Here is a 22,787-nt window from a genome sequence, read left to right as displayed (position 1 = left end):
GAGGTCATTGGTTAGTCAACTGTGGTTTGGGGTAGCTTGACACATGTTTTAGACTTTAAATACATGCTTCCGGAGATAAAAACATTAATATTTTTTTTGTGAACCTTCCAATATAGGACTGATAGGATAAATTTTAACACAATATATATTTATTCTAGTCTTCTCTAAAGATATATATATTCTTAATATAATAAGCCTAGTAAGAAAAGGGGACATTTGGCAGACATATTCAGCATGTTAGATATATTTTGCTTTAGTTTACTATGCCTACTATCCCGAAACAATGATAAGTTCGCCGGATAGCGAACCCAAGACCTCCATACGACTGCTTTAACTACTAAAGCGTAAAAGCGATAGGTTCAACTGCCAAATTATCGATTACAGTCCAGTATAGGAAGTACCGCAAAGGAAATGCATTTCTCACACAATATATTTTATATATATCACCGTCTATTTAAATAGCGCGTTTCTTGTCTTCTTTATAAGGTGTTATATCAGAAGGAAATGTCTATATTTTCAATTGATTACCTTTTATAGAATGTCGTTTGTCGCCATTAGACATAACATTAATGATCAAAGATTATAGGGACGAAGTTTCATAACAAGGTAATTTATAAATGCGGCGTAGGTAAATTATAGGCTTTGTTCGATACTATGTTCAAACTATCTTTCAAGTTTCAACACGGTCCTTATTCTCGCCTTATTTAATATCTGAAAACGTTCTGTGTGTATAATTCTACCCGAAAGCCCAGAGCTGTGTAACGTTTTTGTATTCTGAAGAATTGTTTGGGTTGATCATGAGGGATCTCCTCGCCTCGTTCCATCACCGTACGAGCCGTGTTAAGTCAAGATTTCACTAGATTTTGCTGTTGAGGTTCTCCGGTGCAAAAAACACAAAATTAAAATGAATATTGAAATCGCTAGAGGGTTACAGGTTCTATTCTTGAGCGAGTAAAAATGCATCAAGGAAAAATAACTATGGAATTCGTTATAATTATTTACTTTAAAATATAGTCATCAAATCATATTGTGTCTTTCTTACCTTATTGTAGTATTGATTTTCGTAAGAAAAATATTGTGTCTCATTAGTACTACCTACTATAAAATAATCTCAATCTTGAATGTGAATAGAGCCAGGGTTTCTTTGCAATTACTTGTCACTTTACACAAAATACCTTTTAGTTATAGTTTGCTTCATAAAACATGGACACGTAAACCTGATTTACACCTTATAAGGCCATCATTACTTTAAAATGCCGATAAAATTGCTATATTTAAGGATCTATTGAGGACATAATTTTTACATTTAATGACGGTTATTTAGACACTCTATACTTTAATCAACCTTGAATCATTAAGCAAGGCCGAAACTTTTACACTTGTTTAAATTTGTAATTATGACAGCAGACATTTGCAGTCTATAGAATTATATTAGGCAGACCGTAGACATATTCAAATCATACTGAACAAATGAAATTCGCGTTAAAATATTTGAAAAATCCAAAAAGTAAATTTTACGAGTATAAAGGAGCGATATTTTTATGTACCAATTCAAAGTATCTAATTCAAAGTAACTGCCTGCAATAATAGCCCATTTTTGCATAGATATACCTTATATCTACTACTTAAATTAGTAAAGTAAAGAAATTATAGTCTTAGGTATTTCATTTTATCAATAAAATCTTTAATGAAAAAAAAATAAACATTACATTTTCCCATTAAAAGGTTATCTATTACCTTCTTTAAAATTAAAATGACAACCTAATTTGTTCCTAAAAGCTAAGTCGACCGAAATTAATCTTGAGTATAGTTAAAACAAGTGCAATTTGTGACTGTCAAAGGAAATCTACCGTTTTGGACATATTCGTTAATGTCCAACATTAGACGAGCTTTGATAAGATTTATGTTTTAAGATAATTTTGTATTGAATTAGAATGTAATAAATGCCTACTCACTTGTAATAAATATCTTGTTGATACATTTTTGGAGTTGTGCAATTGTGACATAGATAATTGTAATTTTCGCTGTTATTTCGTTTAAAAAGGTAGAGCATTGGTAACAATGAAATATATGATCATGTCACTCCCAAAAAGTAAGTTTTTGTAAATGTTTTTCACATGGTTTTAAACTCAAAATATAGAAAAAAAAGTCAATTGACGGCTTGTGTCAAGCACAGCTGGAGTAATCCTCCTTTTGACTTTGACTAAAAAAAACAGACCTCCAGTTAGGCATGCCGGTTTCGAGCGAATGTAAAATGCGCACATAGACAGAAAGTCATTGGTGGGGCTGATCCCCATTGCCGGGGATCGAACCTACGACCTCAGGGATGAGAGTCAAGCGCTGAGGCCACTAGGGCAACACTACTCCCAAAAAAAAATAAGTGTGAAACTAAACTTTAATATTAAAATTATATCCGATATTTTTGTGAATTGTGATAGCATAAAAGCGTTATTTTAAATCTAGCGATCTTTTTTTTATTAATGGGTTCTTATACTTTATCCGGAAAACAAGGAAGACTTGTTAACCATAAGAAATGGAATATCCTAGACAGTTAATCTTGTTTGAGGAAATAAGATTAAACTTATATCTCTAAAGGTCAAATAATTGCGTACATTGAACTCCGGAAGGCTGCATGCTTCCCCGGTGAGTCTTTGACGACGATAAACATGACAAATAATTGTGTCTCGGCTGATTTGTCTCAATACACAAACTGTGCTTTGTTCTGTATACAAGCAGAAGTTTCTATGAAGAAATGTTATTACTTATATCTACATATACAGGGTCGCCAAAAAGTCGTGAATCAAACGCAAATAGGGGATAGATGAGGTCATCAGCTGCAAAAAATTGTTCTACAGGAGGTCTCTAAGCCCAACCACTGCAGAGATATATTTTTTTTGCGTTTTATAAGAAAATTGACTTTTTTTACTAATTCTTAATAAAAATTCGAAAAATCTACATCCTGTATATTTTTAATAATATCCACTAGATTGGCACTGATGAGTTCTTGCATTAGACATACTATTCAAAGTTGTTTATGGAGTGTATTGAAGATAATATTAAGTTATACGATATATATTTTTTTTCAAATCATAACTTTTTGTTTACTTCGGCCGCCACTGTGAAAAAAAATTACTCTACCGAAAAGTGACCCTGTATTACAAGTTTTGGCGCATTTAATAGGGATTCTAAAAAGGTATTACACATGGCCACCAGTAGCTCTAATATCTTTCTAAGATGTGTTTATTCAATAGGAATAATATATTCAAGACTTAAATAGAAAAAAAAAATAAGACAAATCACAATCGCAGTTTATATTTTTAACCTTCACAACGACAATTGCAATTACATTGTAAAAAAACTAGTTTCAATAAGGATATACGACTGGCGCCATAGTTATGAAAATTAATGGTTATACAAAGAATTTCATTATTAACAACATATAATTACGAACGCATTAAACCCTTATCGAGCATCTGACGTCAGCGAATTCCTTTCTAGCTGTAATTGATTTATAAGGCATAATAAAGAAACATGATACATAACATATAGGTAGGACGTTGTAAGGCCCATCAAAAGTTAAATTAGCATTGGTTGAAATATATAAACTTTGCTTTTGTTGTTCCTGTGACCTTTTGTCTATAGCGAGATAACATTATTAGTTGATAAAGATGCTAGCGTTGATACTTTATAATAACACTGACTGGACCCGACAGACGTACACACACACGTTCTTAAATACAAAAAAAATAATTGTAAATCTAAACTATTCTCGATTCGACTTGAACTTGAATCAAAATCGGTCAGCCGTTTAGGAGGAGTTTAATCAAACACACATAATATGTATATAAAAATCTTGAACGGTGACGACTACATCTGTCTAGAGATTTCGATGAATTTTCATGAAGAGCATCATAAGATCCCCCTGACTTTGACTGATTGGGGGGTGAGAAGGTAAAGCATTGTGATTGGTCAAATGGATGCAACATGACATATCAGGTGTCAATGCTGATACTGTTGACCAATCACATTCGAACAGGACACACAACTATTTCGCCTGTCGTTAAACTCACCCCCTTGATGACAACCTGATTACTAAGAAATAAAACCAGGAGATTAACCTTTATGAGCTGGTTTAAAATAAATTAAAATATTCTCTTCAAATAATTGAAAATCAACAACAAGGCCAATATATAAGTAAATTTAATATCTTGTCTCCAACCTACTTCGAGTTCGCTTTATCTGTTCTTGTAAAGGTTATGAACTAAATACGCCGAAGTTGTGCAAACAACGACATTACCAAATCATATTACATTTTTAATTATGCTGGCAAGTGTACTATTAAATTTTTTGTGGCATTACTCTGCGCACACGCTTGTGTAGCTACTATAAAATCTGTGTCTTGGAAATATTATTTATTGAAAATCAACAACAAGGCTTTGCTAACAAAAAACTATTTTGTTTTTTGTTAGCGAAACCCCAAATATTTCGATCCACTGAATTTTGTAACACATTTGTTATTCAATGGATTCTAAATTTGTATAAAAACATGAAAAAGCTTAATGAAGGATTAGATTTGTTAATGATAAAAAGTAAAGATCAAAAATAATAATATACACGACACGGTAGATGTTTTTGCAAAACGTTTTTTTAAGTGTCAGAATAGAAGGATTTTAAATGCTCTACCAATTAAAAATTGCTTAGACCCAGAGATAAGATTGCAAATAACAGCTATTACACTCGTGGCGATTGAAATACGTGACTCGACGCTCGACTACTCGACCTCTGTAAGGCGCTACCACATTTAGCATTGAACATTAATATATAATAAACAAGGGTTATTCTTTGAATTCAGGTATAAACAAAAACGTTTCAAACACTGGCTTCAGTGGCGTTAAAATACAGTACTCTTTACTAGAATTCAATACAATTCGTATATATCTATATATTATACCCTTAGCGCAAACAACGTGAAATTGACGTTATAAGTATAAATGAATGTGTCGAAAACTGGAATAGTTAACGTCGTTTACTATTCCAGTTTTGATAGAGAGGATCTATTTGTATATGATTTGTATAGTAAACATTTTTATGTATACAAATTTTCTTGTGTGTAATTAAACTCCTCCAAACGCCTGTACCGATTTTGAAAAAAAAATTTTTGTATTTAAGACGTATGTACCTACTGCGCAATATGTCGGGTCGGCTAGTTATATGAATACGAGTACATGCTTTTGAACTGTCAAAATTTGATTTAATAATACTGACGTAAACTAATACAATACGTGAAACTATTGTAATATTAATAGTAAATTAATTAATGTGGGCATATTTTTCCACTCTTAACTATATATTATAACAAACGTTGACGCAATAATGTCTAATTAGGTAATATATTTCCGTTATAAGTTCTCATCGCGTCACGAACATTCCAAAGTAAAAAAGGATTATCGCGTCAGACGCCATATGTGCCAAAGTCCTTGCACACTGCACCTTAGTGTGAATTTTTTCGTACTTACTCTAACTCGCTTCATTTTTAATATAACTCATGATCTCCGCTCTCCGATTATAACGTATCTCAATAAAACTATCACGGTACAAATACATCTGCACTATTAAAAGGATTTTAAATTTCGTTTACTCTACAAATAATTTCTAAATTAAAAATGTTGTGTGGTGGTGAGAGTAACTTAAGACATCAGTACTTGTAATGCTCTTTTATTCTCATTTTTTTATTTCGCATAGAATTTCTGAACACATATTATTATCAAACAACTCTTAACAAGGCTAGTGATGTATAAACACTAATAAAACAATTAACTCGTGAGTCACAGGTCCAGGATTATGGTAAGGTCAATTCAATTTATCCATCAAAATGGTTGAGGGTTTATGATAAGATTAGCTATGATATCAAAGGCGACCGTCATAGTTATTATTTGAAACTCTCAAGCAAAGCAAGTTAGGCCTTTCCATTGACAGATTCATGTCGTGGTTTTCAAAATAAGTCCAGAAAGCAGTATCAAATCCAATAGTTTAGTTATTTTAATCCAATAATTGGCCAACAAATGTAGGATCTTTCTTGAAACTGAAGATAAATAAATTATTTTACTCGAATCATATTACAATTATTTGTTTGTCAGTAAGCTTTGTTCTATTAAGTTAGCAATGTTCACAATCCTTGGTAAACCACCACCTATGGTTAGTATCGTCTACGTACGACAAAATACTAATAATATCGAATATAATGGTTGATCCTTTATACTAAAATGAAATGAGTCTCCTACTTGGTTTAAAAAACGAAGAAATCATGATGCTTCATACATGTTTGCGCATACAGAAATCCCATAGGATTTCACTTTATACTGTGTAAAATAAAGCTCGTGTAGATTGATGACTTCATCTTGTTTAACCGGTTAAGTTTGATCATGTAAACAACTGTAACTGTACATTTAACCATTTAAAATATTCAATCCGAGGTATGTATATTTGAGGAAGTTAAGAGTCAAAATCGCGTTAAAAATATGCATCCTAAACAAACCACAAATTTAAATCTAGACTAGTTCTGTTTGAAGTCTGTCAATGCTTCATACTAGGTTGTGTCTAAAGTTATTGGTTGCTTTCGGATTCTAAAATCGATAAGGTCTCGTCCCGACCCTAGTTCCATAATAATAACGAAACTTTGAAAGGCTTCATCAGAAGCATCTATTGCAAAAGTCAAGTCGACATGTCGTAATACTAGCTCTCTCGCACACATTCTGTATCAACATATCAGAACAAATACTTCATTTGTAAATATTTAGTTTCGAAAAAAGTCAAAAACTTACACAAGTTATGAACATTCTTAATTTTATATAATATAATTAATTTGAACCGACTCATCTTGAGCGTGAATTGTTTATACAAACACAAAAATAAACTAATAAAAAAATAAACGCGTCCAACTCAAAACCACCTTTTTAGGTTTTTTCGAAGTAGAGTTTTAAATTTATTAAGATCTATTATTTAATGATTATTCTACCGTGTAAAAACTAAAAATGACTTATTAAAGAATAGTATTCCAATCTTTACCACGCGGCTTCCTATAATACCTACTTATAAAGACGTTTTAAATAATGTTTAACACTTACCAAAACTACCACTTTCCATAGGTTGGATTCTTGAAAGACGACGTCGGTGGTTTGTATAAAGGATTTTCTCCCGTGCAGTCTTCGGCACCAATGTTTTGGTACATTGGATCATTGAGGGGCAACGCTGGCGGCCTGTTCTTCCACACGAGGTATCCGGCCGTTGCCGCTACTGCTGCCACAACTGCTATAATCCCTAGGACTATTGGCAGTGTGACTGGAAAAAATTGGTTTATAATTATCCGTTTTTATGTTAGCTTAGATACATATAAAAATAAATCCAGCCGTATTCTGGACTTGTGCCACAGAAAAATAAACAGATAATGACTCTATCACAACACTAATGATGTTACCATTTGTCGAAAAGAGAAAGGTATAGAGCTGGTCGGGAATTGTATATGATAGACTGAGATGAAAATTATGAAAGAAAACAGCTGGTCGAATGCAGATTGTGTACATTGCACAATGCTTTGTTATGATACCATAAAGTTGTTTCATAAAAAATGTTTATGAACAAAATTTTGATGACACAGTGGAAGCAAACGGAATAAATTACGGATGACAGCTAAATATATTTGTATAATTTACAGCTACTGTCTGGGGATTTTTGATGTGACTTAAAAAGAGTTTGATTACGATTTGTGGTGATGTTTATACAGTTTTTTTTTCACTACCCACACAACATATAATAAACTATAGACAAGACGAATACAGGAACATTTCCTCCTAAGTTTTACTGTATTATTATTGGTAAGGTTATAAGTGCAATATCAAGAAATATTAAATTACTTTTACGTTTACAGAGAACGGAGCTAAAAATACTCAGTCAACACAAATATAAACTCACCATTCACTCCTCCAGTGACCTGCTTCTCTTCAATCGGGTCACAGGACTTCGTGACCATGTAATACGTCTCTTCATTCGCTTTCATCGCGACGTACTCAAAATGGCAACCGTCTAACGTATCGTTACACGTTATCCATACATTTCTATTGAATTCATCCTTCTGCTGCAGTAGAGATTCATTAAGGTTTTGTTTTATAAGGGGGAAATGGCAGAAGTCGCATCTCCCAGGCATCGGGTTGTGGAAGCAATCATCACAGTCATTAGTTGCCATGCAGATGTCAGCGCAAAAGTTGTCCTTTTCGAAGTACTGAGATCCAAGTCGGTCGGTGAAGCAAACACATTCGTCGCAAGGACCGCAGACGCCGTTCCCCGAACATTCGACCTGAAATATGGGCGTGATAAGTCCAGTCTATGAAAACTTAGGTAATATATAAAAGGAAAAGCGTTATCTGTACACATTTAGTATAAAAATAATTCATTTATAATAGAAATATTTAATAATAATATGAAACTAATAATATATTACTTGATATATACGGTCCTACTAATAAAGATTTATGCACATCGTATAAGAAAAATGTTACTAATAATTCCTGAATTGACAAGTTTGATGTATACGGCTGTTATAACAAGTGTTTGGTTTGTATGAAAGACTTTTACAATGCTTATACAACGCAGAGGCCTAGTTTAACGGGTGCATAAGACAAAAATGGCGTCATTTAATCTGATTTCGCGTTTGACAGCATATTTTGACTGTTCAGTTCAAGGAAAGATTTAAGTTAGTAGGTATTTGTGTTTGTCGAAAATGGATTTTATAGATCAAATGGAAGATTTAGATAATATTGATATGAAGCTAATACATACGATTGAAGATTTGCCGCCTCCAAGAAAAGTCAAAACATACCAAACTCGGTGCAATCCGTTATTACTTTGGGATGGCGATTTCAAAACAAAATACCGCTTTTCAAAGAAGAATGTTATGAAGATCTGTGACATAGTGCGAGCTAATGTAGAAAATAGTAATAGAGGCTATGCATTGACTCCATATTTATTCACACCAATTTTAAATCCTAGTTTACCACAAGAGGAGGCATACAATCATTCCCATATAAGAACAAGAAATACAATAGAACGGTGTTTTGGTGTTTGGAAGCAACTATTTAGGTGTCTTCTTCATGGCTTCTCAGCGTCATTAGAAAATGCCAAATTATATATAGTAGCACTGGTAATCCTCCACAATATTGCTATTGATACGAAAGAAGACCTGGATGTTACGTATGATGACACTGAGAATGATCCAGAAGAACCAAGGCCAAATCAGACGCCCAAGCAAGCAGGCTGGACAAGCTGCTACAGCTGCTTTTATTCAAACATATTTTTTTACATAGGTGTGGATAGTTAAGGACGTGAAATAAATAACTATATTTCATTTAAAACATGGGTTTTATTTTTTTTTAAGTATATAATTATTCATTTAATTGCTGCTGCAATAATTTGAGCCTTAGAAGATGCTCCTGTCTAGCCCATTCGTGAGCTTCGGCAAGTTGCTTCTGTTTGAGCTCATGCGTTTCAGCCATCTGCCTTAGTTTTGTTACGTGCTCTTCCTCCAAACACTGGAACACTGTCGTGTTGTTGAGTTTGGCACTTTCCACTATTTGAGATGCCTAAAAAATTTAAGTAGAATCGTTGAAATAGTCCTTTACTCTATCACAATGTTATTAGTATATTAAGTAAATGTGTATATAATTGTTTTGGTTGATAAAATAAATACAACTTACATTAGAATTATGAGTTGTATCAGAATTATTAAATCAAACGTCAAACAAACACGGCGGGTTGCCAGGGTAACGATAAATAAGGGTCGTTTAGTTATTCAACCAATACACATCGATTAATTGATCAAAGAGTTGTTTATGTCCTGTACAAGCTCTACTCACTGAATAACTATCACCTTGTATTGTCTTTTATTGACATAACCTTTACACATTTAAAGAAAAACTTTTTAACCGGATTAAAGTTATGTATTATTATAAATTTACAATTATTTAACATAATTTAACAAAATTTAACCGACGTTTCGCGTGCTTTACAGCGTGCGTGGTCACGGTGACTGAAGGCAAATGGTGTTGGATGTCAAAAAGTATCACAGCTTTCTTTAAACTATCACCTTGTTATAAAGCATGTATAGTGATTTTTTATTAGTAAGACCGATAGTGGATAATTTTTTTAGTACACTGTACGTTTGGCCTCTATAAATTAAACTACATACATCACTTCGCGCCGAATCCGTGCAGGGAACATCACCACGCTTCTTCTCGCAGACTGGCGTTTCACAGAATGTACCGGACCTGTTAAATTAAATAATATTAACCAAATATTTGGAGAGCTCTATTAAAATTAAAGGAGCAGTGTTGGCCTAGTGGCTTCAGCGAGCGACTCTCATCCCTGAGATCGCAGGCTCGATACCCGGCTGTGCACCAAAGGACTATCTGTCTATGTGCGCATTATACCATTCGCTTGAACGGTGAAGGAAACATCGTGCGGAAACCGATGGTGTGTATCAGGCACAGGAGGCTGATCACTTACTTATCTATTAGGTTGACAAATTATCATGAATCTGATAAAGAAATCTGAGGCCCAGAACTAAAAAGGTTTTAGTGCCACTGGTTCTTCTTCAAATTTTGTATTAAAATGAATACTATAGGATCTTTAAAATTATTAATGTCCATTAAAAACAGGAGAAGCAATTAAAAAACCAAATTTATATCAAAACCTAACAAATTTTTAAGGATTTTTGAGTAAATACGTAGGTCAAAAGGTATTGATTTGAGTTGAAAATTGAGGAAAATGTACAGAAATTTCACCCTACACTCTTTCAGGCATCAAGACAAAATCTTCTAAACTTAAATAGTGATCTTTTCTTCACCGAATTAGATGCATCAACGATTCCTTGAATACAGTTTTCAGAAACTTCACGACAAGCCTCATACATTATAAAATTCCTTGATATCTTTATTCAGAATATAACCGCTCATTAGTAATGTTACGTTTTAATGATGCCGCCATGAAAGTAGGCCTGTGAAGTCATTATGACTTCGCAGTTGTAATAAACAAGGGATCTTTTGTATGGCTGCACTCGGAATTAGTTAATGGACAATAGCAATGAACATATCAATGTAAATGTAATCAATTACTGGATGTAAGCTTCCAATTGTAGAAGTTTTTAAATTGAATACGGCTGTTTATATATTAAAAAGAAATAGCTATTTAATAATGCTAAACAAAATGAGATTGTGTTATTAATGTTTTATCTGTAGATTATAAAATATTATATTCAGGGTGAAGATTATTGAATTATGTTAACTGCAAAGTTACGCGCCTAAATTAAAGAGCAACCCTAAACTATACATCTACAAATATATTTTTAAAATGGTTTTTATCAAAATTATAAGCAAATCTTCTGCGGCCTTTTTCACACCACTGTTTTTACACTACCTAAAACAGGCTGGTTTTCTCACAATGTGTTTCTTTCACTGTATGCATGTGTTAATTGCGCACTTTAGAAAGAAATCCTTGGCATCTCACCAGGCTGAAACTGCTCAATATTTAGCCGACTTTGTATAATAGATTTTCATTATCTTACCATCCCTTATCACAAGAACAGACTCCACAGGACAGGCTTCCCCTCCCATTGCATTTCGGCGCCATCAACTCGACTTTAGAACTGCATGCACAAGCACAAGGAACATGAAACTTCATCACAGCCTCTTCACTGACGTTCTGGATATTCAGCTTCACATTAAAGTACTCATGGGTACTGCCTTTGATGGAACAAAAGTTTGTTTCGGGGGACACATCGAGTGTGGTAGTGCAAGAGCCATCTTTGCATGATGTGGTCTTTGTGACGAACACGTCAGATCCTTGCGTTGAATTAACGACATATTCCACCTGAAAGGAGATGTCCGTTAGGGAAGGGTTTGATGGCATCAATACTGGACTCAGTCAAAAATAGACTTTTGATAAGATTCAGAGGCGAGTATGACTCATGTATGGTTTAAATTTGAATTTTTACATACGAGACCCTAATTCTCGACTCGGAATCTTAACCTAAAATCTCTAGTGCCTAGCTCCAACAACTGAAGTAGGTAAAATCAATATCAATTGAAGCAGCAACTGAATGTTAAAAAGGGAGTATTATTTTTGTAAAAAGTTGTTTAGCCAGACAAATTCCATTTCATATTCAAGATTAATTTGTGTAAGAATTGCTTTAATACAATTACGTTAAGGAAATTGAGGATATTAAAATTGTGTAATTATTATAGTAGCATGGAGAGAACAATCTCATAATTATAAACATATTACCGTGGATGATTACTCACGCATTATTTACTCATGTGATTATTATAATAATTGTACTAGCGCATGGTTTTTTACTGAGTATATTATATGTAAAAGTAAGCAAGGCCAGTTTACGGAATAAAAAAATATCTATTCCAGGTTACAGACAGACAGACATAACATTTATTACAAACAAAAACACACACAAAATAACAATAATAAAAAAAAAGAGAGATATCAAAAACAATAAAAAAACCCTTTTCCCATTCGGTTAGTTTCAAGTGTGTAATGCGTGGCTGTGTTTGGCCCTGGCTCAACATTATGCTGAGGAGCAGAATGTTCCAGCGCTGGTCATTCTGCCAGAGACTACAGCAGCTAGTTTGCGCCTCAGTCGCAAATAGACGGAATAGATTGGAAAATATGGATGGCACTATATTGTATGTGTCTCAAAATCGGGACAGGTTTATAAAATATAGTTTTATGATATTAAAATTATTTTCTTATGCAAAGTATACCTTTGGATCGCTTTCACTGGATCTGTACTTGATTGCGAGGTTGTGTTCTCTGCCAGACCTGACGGAGTTCACGGCATATTTTGGGTCGAAAAACTGGCCGCTTACTGCCATATCGTTGTCTGTGGGAATACTTTCTTTCATGCCTTGACACCAGTCATCGGCGAGGTCCAAGTGACATCTTGTGAACTGAAAAAAAAATTGTCATAATGTCAACAATTCTTGCTCATCCGGTTGTAAAATCAGACAATATTCTATACTTTTATTTATTTGGTACTTCTACAGCTAACTTAAAGTATATACATAGATATATAACAAAAACAATTAAACTAAAGACATAGTGAAAGATGGTATATATAATATATAAATATAACCGGTTCAAACAATTACCAAAAAGCTTAAACTGTGGCATTTTGGTATAAAGTATAAGTTTTGTTTTATGTAAAGCTTTTGGAAGTTTCGATTATATAAAATGAACATACATAGTTATGTAGTCCTACTTGGATATGTCACCGTAAAATTGTAAACACCGTTAGATTGTAATCTATCTCGCGAGATTATAAACTGTCGAAAGATTGTGAACCTCAACGAACTGCTTACAATTTAACGTATTATTATTCGGTAGTTATATGAAATTGTTGGGAAGTAAAATTAATCTGTAATTGACCAAAGAAGTTTGAATGATAACTAAGTTAGTGTAGTACAATCTACCGAATAATAATATGTTTAATTGTAAGCAGTAAGCTGAGGTTCACAATCTTTCGACAGTTTATAATCTCGCGAGATAGATTACAATCTAACGGTGTTTACAATTTTACGTTAACAGATACACACCATAGGTCGTAATAAATGTTTTTATATGTAACAATAAATCTTCAAAGAAACAAATAAAACATACTTTTGATCTATACTCGCAAGGATAAATGAAGGTAATGAGCTAAATTCTCTGTACACGGCGATGAATCCTTTATAAGGAGTTGCTGGTATTCAGTTCCAAGCAACGTAATTGCCTGTTTGAGTATAAACTCTTTAATTAACATTCCAGGCTAACAGATCCTGGATGTTACAATAGGAATCTTTAGGTTTTTAGAAGCTTCAGTATTTTATGTCTAAGAGGAGAATAGCTTGATAATGATTGGAAATAGTTACACAATCCTATCAGCAAGATTTGTAAAACTATAGAGTATAGAGTTTGAGTTATCTATTACGTAAAAATATATATATATATGAACACCGAGATTATTGTGTATTCCATCAATAACTAACTTTAATAAATAACTTTTCTTTTCCGATACATATTGCCACGCCTTTAAATCATAGATACTAGACACACGTATCACGCTATAAGAATATCCTTAAATTATTAACAAAATCACTGTCTGTATTGTTTTACATAATAACAAGTGTTTAATTATACAAGATATCATGATCGATTTGTACATATAATAAACCGATTAAAATAAGTGCATAATGTATATTCAATTGTTTTATGAGCGCGACAAATTATGGATGTCAAAACCAGTTTTCGCATGCGGCAACATTCAGATAAACGATATTTATTCCCGCATTTTTGAGTATATGTATTCTTAAATCCTATCATAAGTATAATTAATTATGTATATTTGATCTAGAGTACGTTATGTTAGTTCAAATTGTATAATTGAAAAGTTTCTAGGAGCTCCACACTAATGTTAATAATATCTAAAATATAACCACAATAAAAATAGCCGTTTTATGTGTGCTCAGTCACTTGACAGCGAGACAATGTCACATCCCTTTAAAAGGTTTTATATAAAAATAAAACTATTTGTGAAAAACAAAGACACATCACCATCGACAGAGGCATAAAAAAAACATTAGAAGGTTCTATGTTTTTTTTATGCCTCTGTTGTCCCGCGAAATGTTCGCATTGTATAACGTGATTTTTCAAATTCCTACACTAATCCTATTAATTAAACGCAAATGATATTCAATAGTATTAAATGCATGGTTTATTCCATGAAGATACACTGATCTGTTACTGGTCAGTCGGCGCCGCTTGGACGTAAACGATTTTACCACAGTCTACATAACCACTTTTGTTTTTGATCATTATATTTAAATGTCACTGGCCTAAGATTAAGATTTTCATATCTAAAAAGGTCATTAACCTTTCATTATACAGTCCACGTGATTACAATTATTTTTAAATGGTAATTCACTTTTAGTATATGTAGTTTCTTTTAACCTAAAAAACGCACTTCGCCCAAAGCTTTTTTCTTTCAGAGGCCCTTTTATCCTTAACCACTTACCTAAAAACAACATTTTTACTAACGTTATAAAACTCACATCACATACGTTCACTAAAAATCTTAAACAACATCTTCTCAACCTGGACAGGTTCAGAGAATATTCTTATTGTGCAACAATAATTTTTAGTTTAATTATTATAAAATATGTTATGTAGAAATTATAGTCAAGTAAAGTAAAAAAAAGGGTGCGTGTACTTATGTACGCGCGTAAGAAGTTATACTTCTTTGGAATTTTTAAAAATAGTTTTTGATTGCAATAGATTGAAAATAGGTTGAAAAATTAAATAAATAAATATATATTATTATTCTCTTTCATTAAGTGTAACATAAATTCTATTATTATTCGATTTTTTTAAAATTATGTCCAATGCCGTAGCATCTTCCGTGGGCAGAATGAAGTTAATTCTGTTAATTTTGTGTCACGGTGCGCGCGCATCGTAAAATTTCACTCTCATCAATTTTTCATAATGCGCCTAAAGAAGTATAACTTCAAAAACATTTAATCATATAGGTAACATAATTTACACTTATGACTCGTCAGTACATATTAATGCTTCTAATTTTACATTTACTGCCAGTTCTCAAATCAAGGGCGTAGAACGGGAGAGAAGAACTGGCAATAAACACACAGGGAATCCTAGTGTGGGGGCTAGTGCACTTTATTTTACCTAAATATCCTTTTTATTGTGTTTAATAAAGTTTTTTCTAACTTTCTTTCCTTTATTTACTTTAGTACTAAATATTTACAAAGAATCTTTATATATAATGTAAGTGAACGTACATAATTTGTCACACACACAAGTTGTTTAAGATCGAGGCGTTTTACCCACTATAGTTGCTATGCGTTTAGACTGCATACTGTTTTATGAGATCAGTTGGACACTTTCTAGTGATATATGGGATTAATTAAACTTGCACGTTTCCATTTTAAACTAGACACCCGTCCACGTCAGGTGAAAAGTTATTTTAGCATTTATCTTACAAATCAGTCGCCGTACCGAGGCGGTAACAAAGCCTTTGAAGAATATTACTTAAGTTTATAACATTTTAATAGTAACAATGACTATAACCATTCAGTAGTATACTTTCTATCTTACAAATGCTGTTAAATTTGGAATAAGACGATCTAATATAGACTATCTTAATATTGAATGTATTTTATTTAGTCAATTGGTCTTATATAGAAGCAAATCACTAGCAGGTGGTTACAACCGGTTGGAATACTTGTAATGTATAAGCCGTTCAATTGAGCGATAAACTTGGCTCGGGATTTCTTTAAACCGATTTTTCTCTACATTAACCTTCGACAATACAAACTATAAGGAAACTCGATATTTCCAAAACATTCGACTGATGTATAACAAGTAAGTGTTTTATTAGATTAAATTAGTAAAATTAGTTATCTTACGTGTTACCAACGAATAAAAATTAATTATAAAAACATGTACCACAGACAAGGTATATCTTTATCAATCCTTAAGACTTTTATTTCAAAATTGCCTTGCAATTTACCTTCAAATAATAATATAAGCAGAAAAGCTGACTCGGCCGCAGAGCAGACGGAAAATAATAAACGGCTCAAATATAGGTTTATCCTCCAAGTTTGATTTTGTTCCCTCTGGAGTAGAGACTCTTGGGCCATGGTGTTCAAGTGAAGATGCGCTAATAAAAGATTTAAGTTGGCGTCTGGTAGATAGTACAGGTAACCCCAGAGCTGGTGCTCGCCTTGCTCAACAAATAAGTATCGCTATACAGTGAGGAAATGCTAATGGTAGCAAAAGTACACTGCCACTAGGACCAACATTTTTAAATTTACTTTAGTTTTCTAATTATCAATTACTGTATATTTGTGTGTTGGAAATAAATAACTACAAACAATTTATAATATTACGTCATTGCTTCAATGACTTTTCTAAACTTATGATTTCAGGTCATTAGCGTTCATTGTATCGCAGGATCTGTGAGTGAATGATTAATTATAGTTTTGTTAGAAAGAGCCGTTATTGGGTAAGTGAATTGAAAATGGAACGCAGATCCGAGAAGCAACGGTAAAGTCGAGTGGTGTAATGTGATTTGGAGATTGCAACGCAATCTTATGATTGCGATAACTGCGTACTGCCGTAATTTTATCCTAAAGCTCTGTACTCGTATATTGATAATAAGGCAAACGGCTTTGTTTGTTTAGATTTCATAGCTGAATGGTGCTATGCGTTTCTACTACTAATTCGTTAACGTAGTGATTACACGGTTATCAAACTCAAAATCGTTCTTGTCTCTAAATAAATTAGATTTTTTATTTTACTCCATATAAAACAAAACAAAGCAAAATAAAATAAAACTATTCGAGTACTGTAATAAGGATTTAAGGTTATGTTACTTTATTTAATATACTAACGTATGGTGGTAATTGGTAATGGTAATGGACTACCACGACGCCCGACATAGTGAAGGCCTCCTCCAAATTCTTCAATTTGTCTCTCATCTTCGCTACTATTTTCCACCATATAGAAACAAAATGTACAACGCGGGACCCTAAGTAAATACGGACAAGGGACTCTTCTGATACGTTACAAATTTTGGTTAAAATACTATCATTAGTAAACCGGCTGGTCGGAGAAACTTATACCAGAAAAACCTATTCATAACTGCGAATATTGTTGGAAAATATATTATGTTAATTAAGCGAAGTGGTATTAAAATTTTGTACTTTTCTTACAATATGTATGGTATGAAAAGTCGCTTAAAAGTCGCGAAGAGGCGCTTACTAAAGCGTATGAAGCCCTAATGAACGATGGAAGTATGCAGATTTCCTGATTAAAGAGTACGCGTAGGTTTATCGGTTAATAAGAGAAAGTACCGCCTAATGTCGTTAGGAAACAATACTGTTAAGGGCATTAAACCCTTAGCCGAGGGTGTGTGGGAGTAGATCTGTTTAAATCATTTCAATGTTCTCTACGTGTCACTCTTATGAATAATGAAAAGGAGAGAAGGTTTGAAAGCCTATTAAAATACTGTCACGTTGTGTATGCGCGCTCCAGTTTTTATATGGTGAGATTTATGTTGTACAGATATTGTTTCTTGGGAATGGAATTGGTTTTATTATTTTATCGATTTAATTACTTCAAATATTTTACGATTGAATCTTGATTTAAAGCCATGGATTTCAGAAATAAATCAACGCATTTAAAAATAAAATATAATTATCGTTTTTTCGTATGAGATTTAATTAAGATTCGTTATAGGTATATATAGTTTTTTAATTTTTTTATATTACAAAAAAAAAAATAATACAATCATAATAAGTTACATTTGAAAACCGCTGTGGTTTGTATTAATGTAATATATTTACTCTATTTTATTTGTTTGTATTATATTAAACGTATCTTTATTATTTAAGTCGTAATAAATCCTACAGCTAATATAAATTATACATAACAAAAACAATTATACTAAAGGTATAGCCAACAACGGAATACATACTATATATATATATAGATATTTTTAAGGTATTAATAAAACTGTCAAATATCTGCTTATGTTCTACATCGGCTTGCTATGTCACTATTGTCACAAATATCCTGGCACTCTCCAATTTCACAAATTCCATGCAGACAAAGGCATCAAGAGCTTTATGAAGGCTGTGTAGGTGGTATATTGCTTAGTGTAAAGTTTCCATTCTGACACCCACTATCACTGTTGAGAGTACTACGACTACCGAGAAACCAGTTATAAAGTAAAAAACGAGACATATTTTACTCGCTTATTACTTGATATAATTGAATAGGTTTTTATTTTAAACGATTTTTAAACTAGTACAAATACTACATCAGACGGCCGAACTTTTTGTTTTCGAAAATGTTGTTGTGTAAGACTTATTTCTTAAAATAATTAATAAATGAATATGTTATTACGGTATATGATAGGCACTCCAGTAATACTGGAATCTCGCACACATATCACCATTGGATATTCAATATTATTTATTTATTAAATCTTAGTTACTTTACAGCTAAAAACAAGTAAAATAAAGTATATATATTTCTAATATATAAAATTCTCATGTCGCGGTGTTTGTGGTTAAACTTCTCCGAAAGGGCTCAACCGATTTCCAAGAAATTTTGGGTGCTTATATCTGAGAATCGGACAACATCTAAATGTTAAGGGTAGTCCACCTCATTATTTTTTATTTTTAGATATTTTTTCTGTTTTAATTTTTTTATGATACAGCATTAAAAAATACACAACCCCTAACTTTCACCCCTCTACGATCAACCCCTATTTTTTATTATAAATGATATACAAAACGACGTTTGCTAGGTCAGCTAGTATATATATATTTTGATGGATAACTAATAAGCAATCTCTTCCAGGCAACGCTAGTAAGGAAAAAATTAAGTGTGAAATATTAATTACCAATAAATACTAGCTCGATAAATCTATTTCGCCTCGTCGTAATGATACAGTTTTCTTTAAGTAATGTTACTCCATCCTAATAACAGTTTTTATAGAAACAAAAGCCTACCGCTATTGTATTGCCAATAATGAATTCACCCGCATGTAATGGTAATTTCATACTACAGTATGCATTTAAATAATATGTTAATCGGTTTAATCATTTTATATACTTAACAAGAAAACGCTTAGAAGTGCTAAGCGTTTTGAGTAAACACAATTCTGCAATATTTTACTAAAACTGTATTTCTATGTACAAAAGATAGAACCTTATTCAATTGAAAATCTTTATATATATATATATATATAATTCTTCTGTGAGTGTGTATGTCACTAAACTTCTCTCAAACGACTGGACCGATTTTGATGAATTTTTTTGTGTGTGTTCAAGGGGATCTGGGAATGGTTTAGATTCACAAATCAGCCCGCCAGATGGCGCTGCAGTCGGTACTATCATACTTTGCTTTACTAATTGCTTGAAATATCATGCAGGACAACGTCTGTCGGGTCCACTAGTAATAAAATATAATTGGTAAATCATCACTTGAAACGCTATATATATTATTTAAGAAGAAATAACAATGTACCCTACCTTTCGTGATTGTCAGTAACATACATTTGATGCCCGTATATTTAGCTTAAGAAGTCATTAATATATAGGCAACCTTTAAATAAGAATGACTAAATAAAAATACTTCCTAGACATCTTGGCACTGAAGTCTGAATAAAACATTAAAAGGCCATTGCCCCATACCCCTACTAGACGGTAAATAAGGGAGAACTGAAAAGCTTCGTAGACGTCTGAAAATTGTACAAATTCTACGAAGCTGGCGAGAATCCAGACATTCTGCAAAACACATTTATTGTAAGATGATCGATTCAATTGTTTTAAGTTACAAGCGATCATACAACTATTTTAAAAAGGGAATCTGTAGCAAAAAATTAAATATTGTGTTTATTATGGAATCAATAAAATATGCAAATTCTACTAAATTCTTTTTTAACTACGGAAATCCCCCGTACCAAAAGCGTCAGCGGTTTTTGGAACTCGACTCACTACTGCTATGAGAATCGGGTATGCCCACTGAAACCTATATAGTAGCATTCTACCGGGCCCTCAGAGTAATATGACCTTATGAGTAATAGACCTTTCATCAACATCACCTTGATGGATGGAAGTCATTCACAGTCCGGTTTCACAAAACTGTGGAGTGAACTCCCGGTGGGGGTCTTCCGTTAGAAATACGACCTCCAACTATTCAAAGTTAGAGTGTAATCCTCCCTCAAAGGCCGGCAACGCACCCACTAAAAATGAGTGTCCATGGGTTGCGACGACTGCCCTTTAAGGGCGTTGTATAGGTTCGTTTGCCCCCCTTATGTAAAAAAGAAATCTTAAATATTACTAGAGGGGTGCGATTTATATTTAAATAAACTTTGCATTAATAGAAAAAATATATATAAGTTACAAGCGATCATACAACTATTTTAAAAAGGGAATCTGTAGCAAAAAATTAAATATTGTGTTTATTATGGAATCAATAAAATATGCAAATTCTATTAAATTCTTTTTTAACTACGGAAATCCCCCGTACCAAAAGCGTCAGCGGTTTTTGGAACTCGACTCACTACTGCTATGAGAATCGGGTATGCCCACTGAAACCTATATAGTAGCATTCTACCGGGCCCTCAGAGTAATATGACCTTATGAGTAATAGACCTTTCATCAACATCACCTTGATGGATGGAAGTCATTCACAGTCCGGTTTCACAAAACTGTGGAGTGAACTCCCGGTGGGGGTCTTCCGTTAGAAATACGACCTCCAACTATTCAAAGTTAGAGTGTAATCCTCCCTCAAAGGCCGGCAACGCACCCACTAAAACTGAGTGTCCATGGGTTGCGACGACTGCCCTTTAAGGGCGTTGTATAGATTCGTTTGCCCCCCTTATGTAAAAAAGAAATCTTAAATATTACTAGAGGGGTGCGATTTATATTTAAATAAACTTTGCATTAATAGAAAAAATATAATCAATATACTGAGGAAACTAACTACATAGCTATCCATTCGTATTATATATCATTGATGTCTATTTGTTAAATATAGGAGCAGTCAATGAACTTGAACTAATATGATCTACTTACGTAAAAATGTCACAAGTAATTGGAAAATCTCCAATCCTCTTTTTAGCCCAGCAGATCTAGGTTAAAGAGCATTAGAAATACTTTCTACTGATTAAAATTAATTGTATTATTTATTACCAAGTATACAATTATCTTAATTCCTTAGTAAGTGTTCCTCAACTAATTTTAGTTAGTTTATTGTTTTGTTTGATTATTATAGATAGTTGGATTAGAATGATTTTATTTTAATCAATTTATCTAATCTATTAAGTACTTAATTATATGTAAGTACAGATTTGTTTATTGGCGTAAAAAGAAGTTTATATTTAGTACGTAAGTTAGTTATTAGTTAAAAAAGAAAATTATTACCACCAAAATGACGGTTGAGTATCTTAATAATTTAGGAAACATATATTGGTATATATGCTAAATAAAATTATTTTATAATTAAAATTTCATTATATATTATTCTTTAATTTACTAGCCATTTTAATTACTATAAATTAAATGTAGAAGGATAATATAATGACCCTTTTAATAATTACCTTTATTTTTGACATATGACAAAAACATTTTAAAAGCAATTTTTTGAGTTCTAGGTTAATTAATTTATAACGTAAAGTATTTTAATTATTGCATCACAATTATAATTAAGTCGATCACTTAGACCGAACACGGAATTGCATTAACGCATTGCATTACATTGTACAACGCGCCCTTTAGTACCAATTTTAACCAATTACCAATAAAGGTATGTTACGCAAACATGATAATTTCTCGACCATGTTTTATGTCGTGTTAATAAGTCAAAGGTAAGTGGAACGTTTGGGTCGTTAATTGTATTGATTGATATTGACACAGTTTACTGAATTCAGTGGAGAAAACTTGGAACTTTGTTTCTGTATTCTAGCTCATTTATAAAACATATGAATTTTTTTGCGTTAAATAAAAAAACTTCTCCATTAAAAAAAATTCTTATTCATAATTTTCCATAATTTCTTACGAGAAGAAAGTTATATTGTTTAATAATGACGGTCTGTACCTCACAATAATTGTTCTCTAGCTGTCAATATTTTAGTGTTGAAATGTATTGCAAAGCGAAAGTAT

General features: G+C 32.6%; 1 protein-coding gene across 2 annotated transcripts in view; it reads right to left on the bottom strand.

Moving 5' to 3' along the window:
• LOC125050933 (integrin beta-6-like) overlaps positions 1-22,787 on the bottom strand; it is a 38,795-nt gene that overhangs the window by 6,308 nt on the left and 9,700 nt on the right. Inside the window, exons 2-6 of one of the 2 annotated variants that reach the window (XM_047651020.1) lie at positions 12,822-13,007; positions 11,612-11,916; positions 10,238-10,316; positions 7,969-8,350; positions 7,121-7,338 (exon numbers count right to left, since the gene is read on the bottom strand). In XM_047651020.1, the coding sequence (XP_047506976.1) occupies positions 7,130-7,338; positions 7,969-8,350; positions 10,238-10,316; positions 11,612-11,916; positions 12,822-13,007 (1,161 nt within the window). In that variant the 3' untranslated portion in view covers positions 7,121-7,129. The remainder of the gene's footprint in view (positions 1-7,120; positions 7,339-7,968; positions 8,351-10,237; positions 10,317-11,611; positions 11,917-12,821; positions 13,008-22,787) is intronic. The other variant, XM_047651019.1, reaches the window with a different exon arrangement.

The sequence above is a fragment of the Pieris napi genome, chromosome 7 (genome assembly GCF_905475465.1).
Source record: "Pieris napi chromosome 7, ilPieNapi1.2, whole genome shotgun sequence".
Classification (NCBI taxonomy): domain Eukaryota; kingdom Metazoa; phylum Arthropoda; class Insecta; order Lepidoptera; family Pieridae; genus Pieris; species Pieris napi.
The sequence above is the reverse complement of the archived record's forward strand: the minus strand, read 5'-3'. Positions and strand labels throughout refer to the sequence as shown.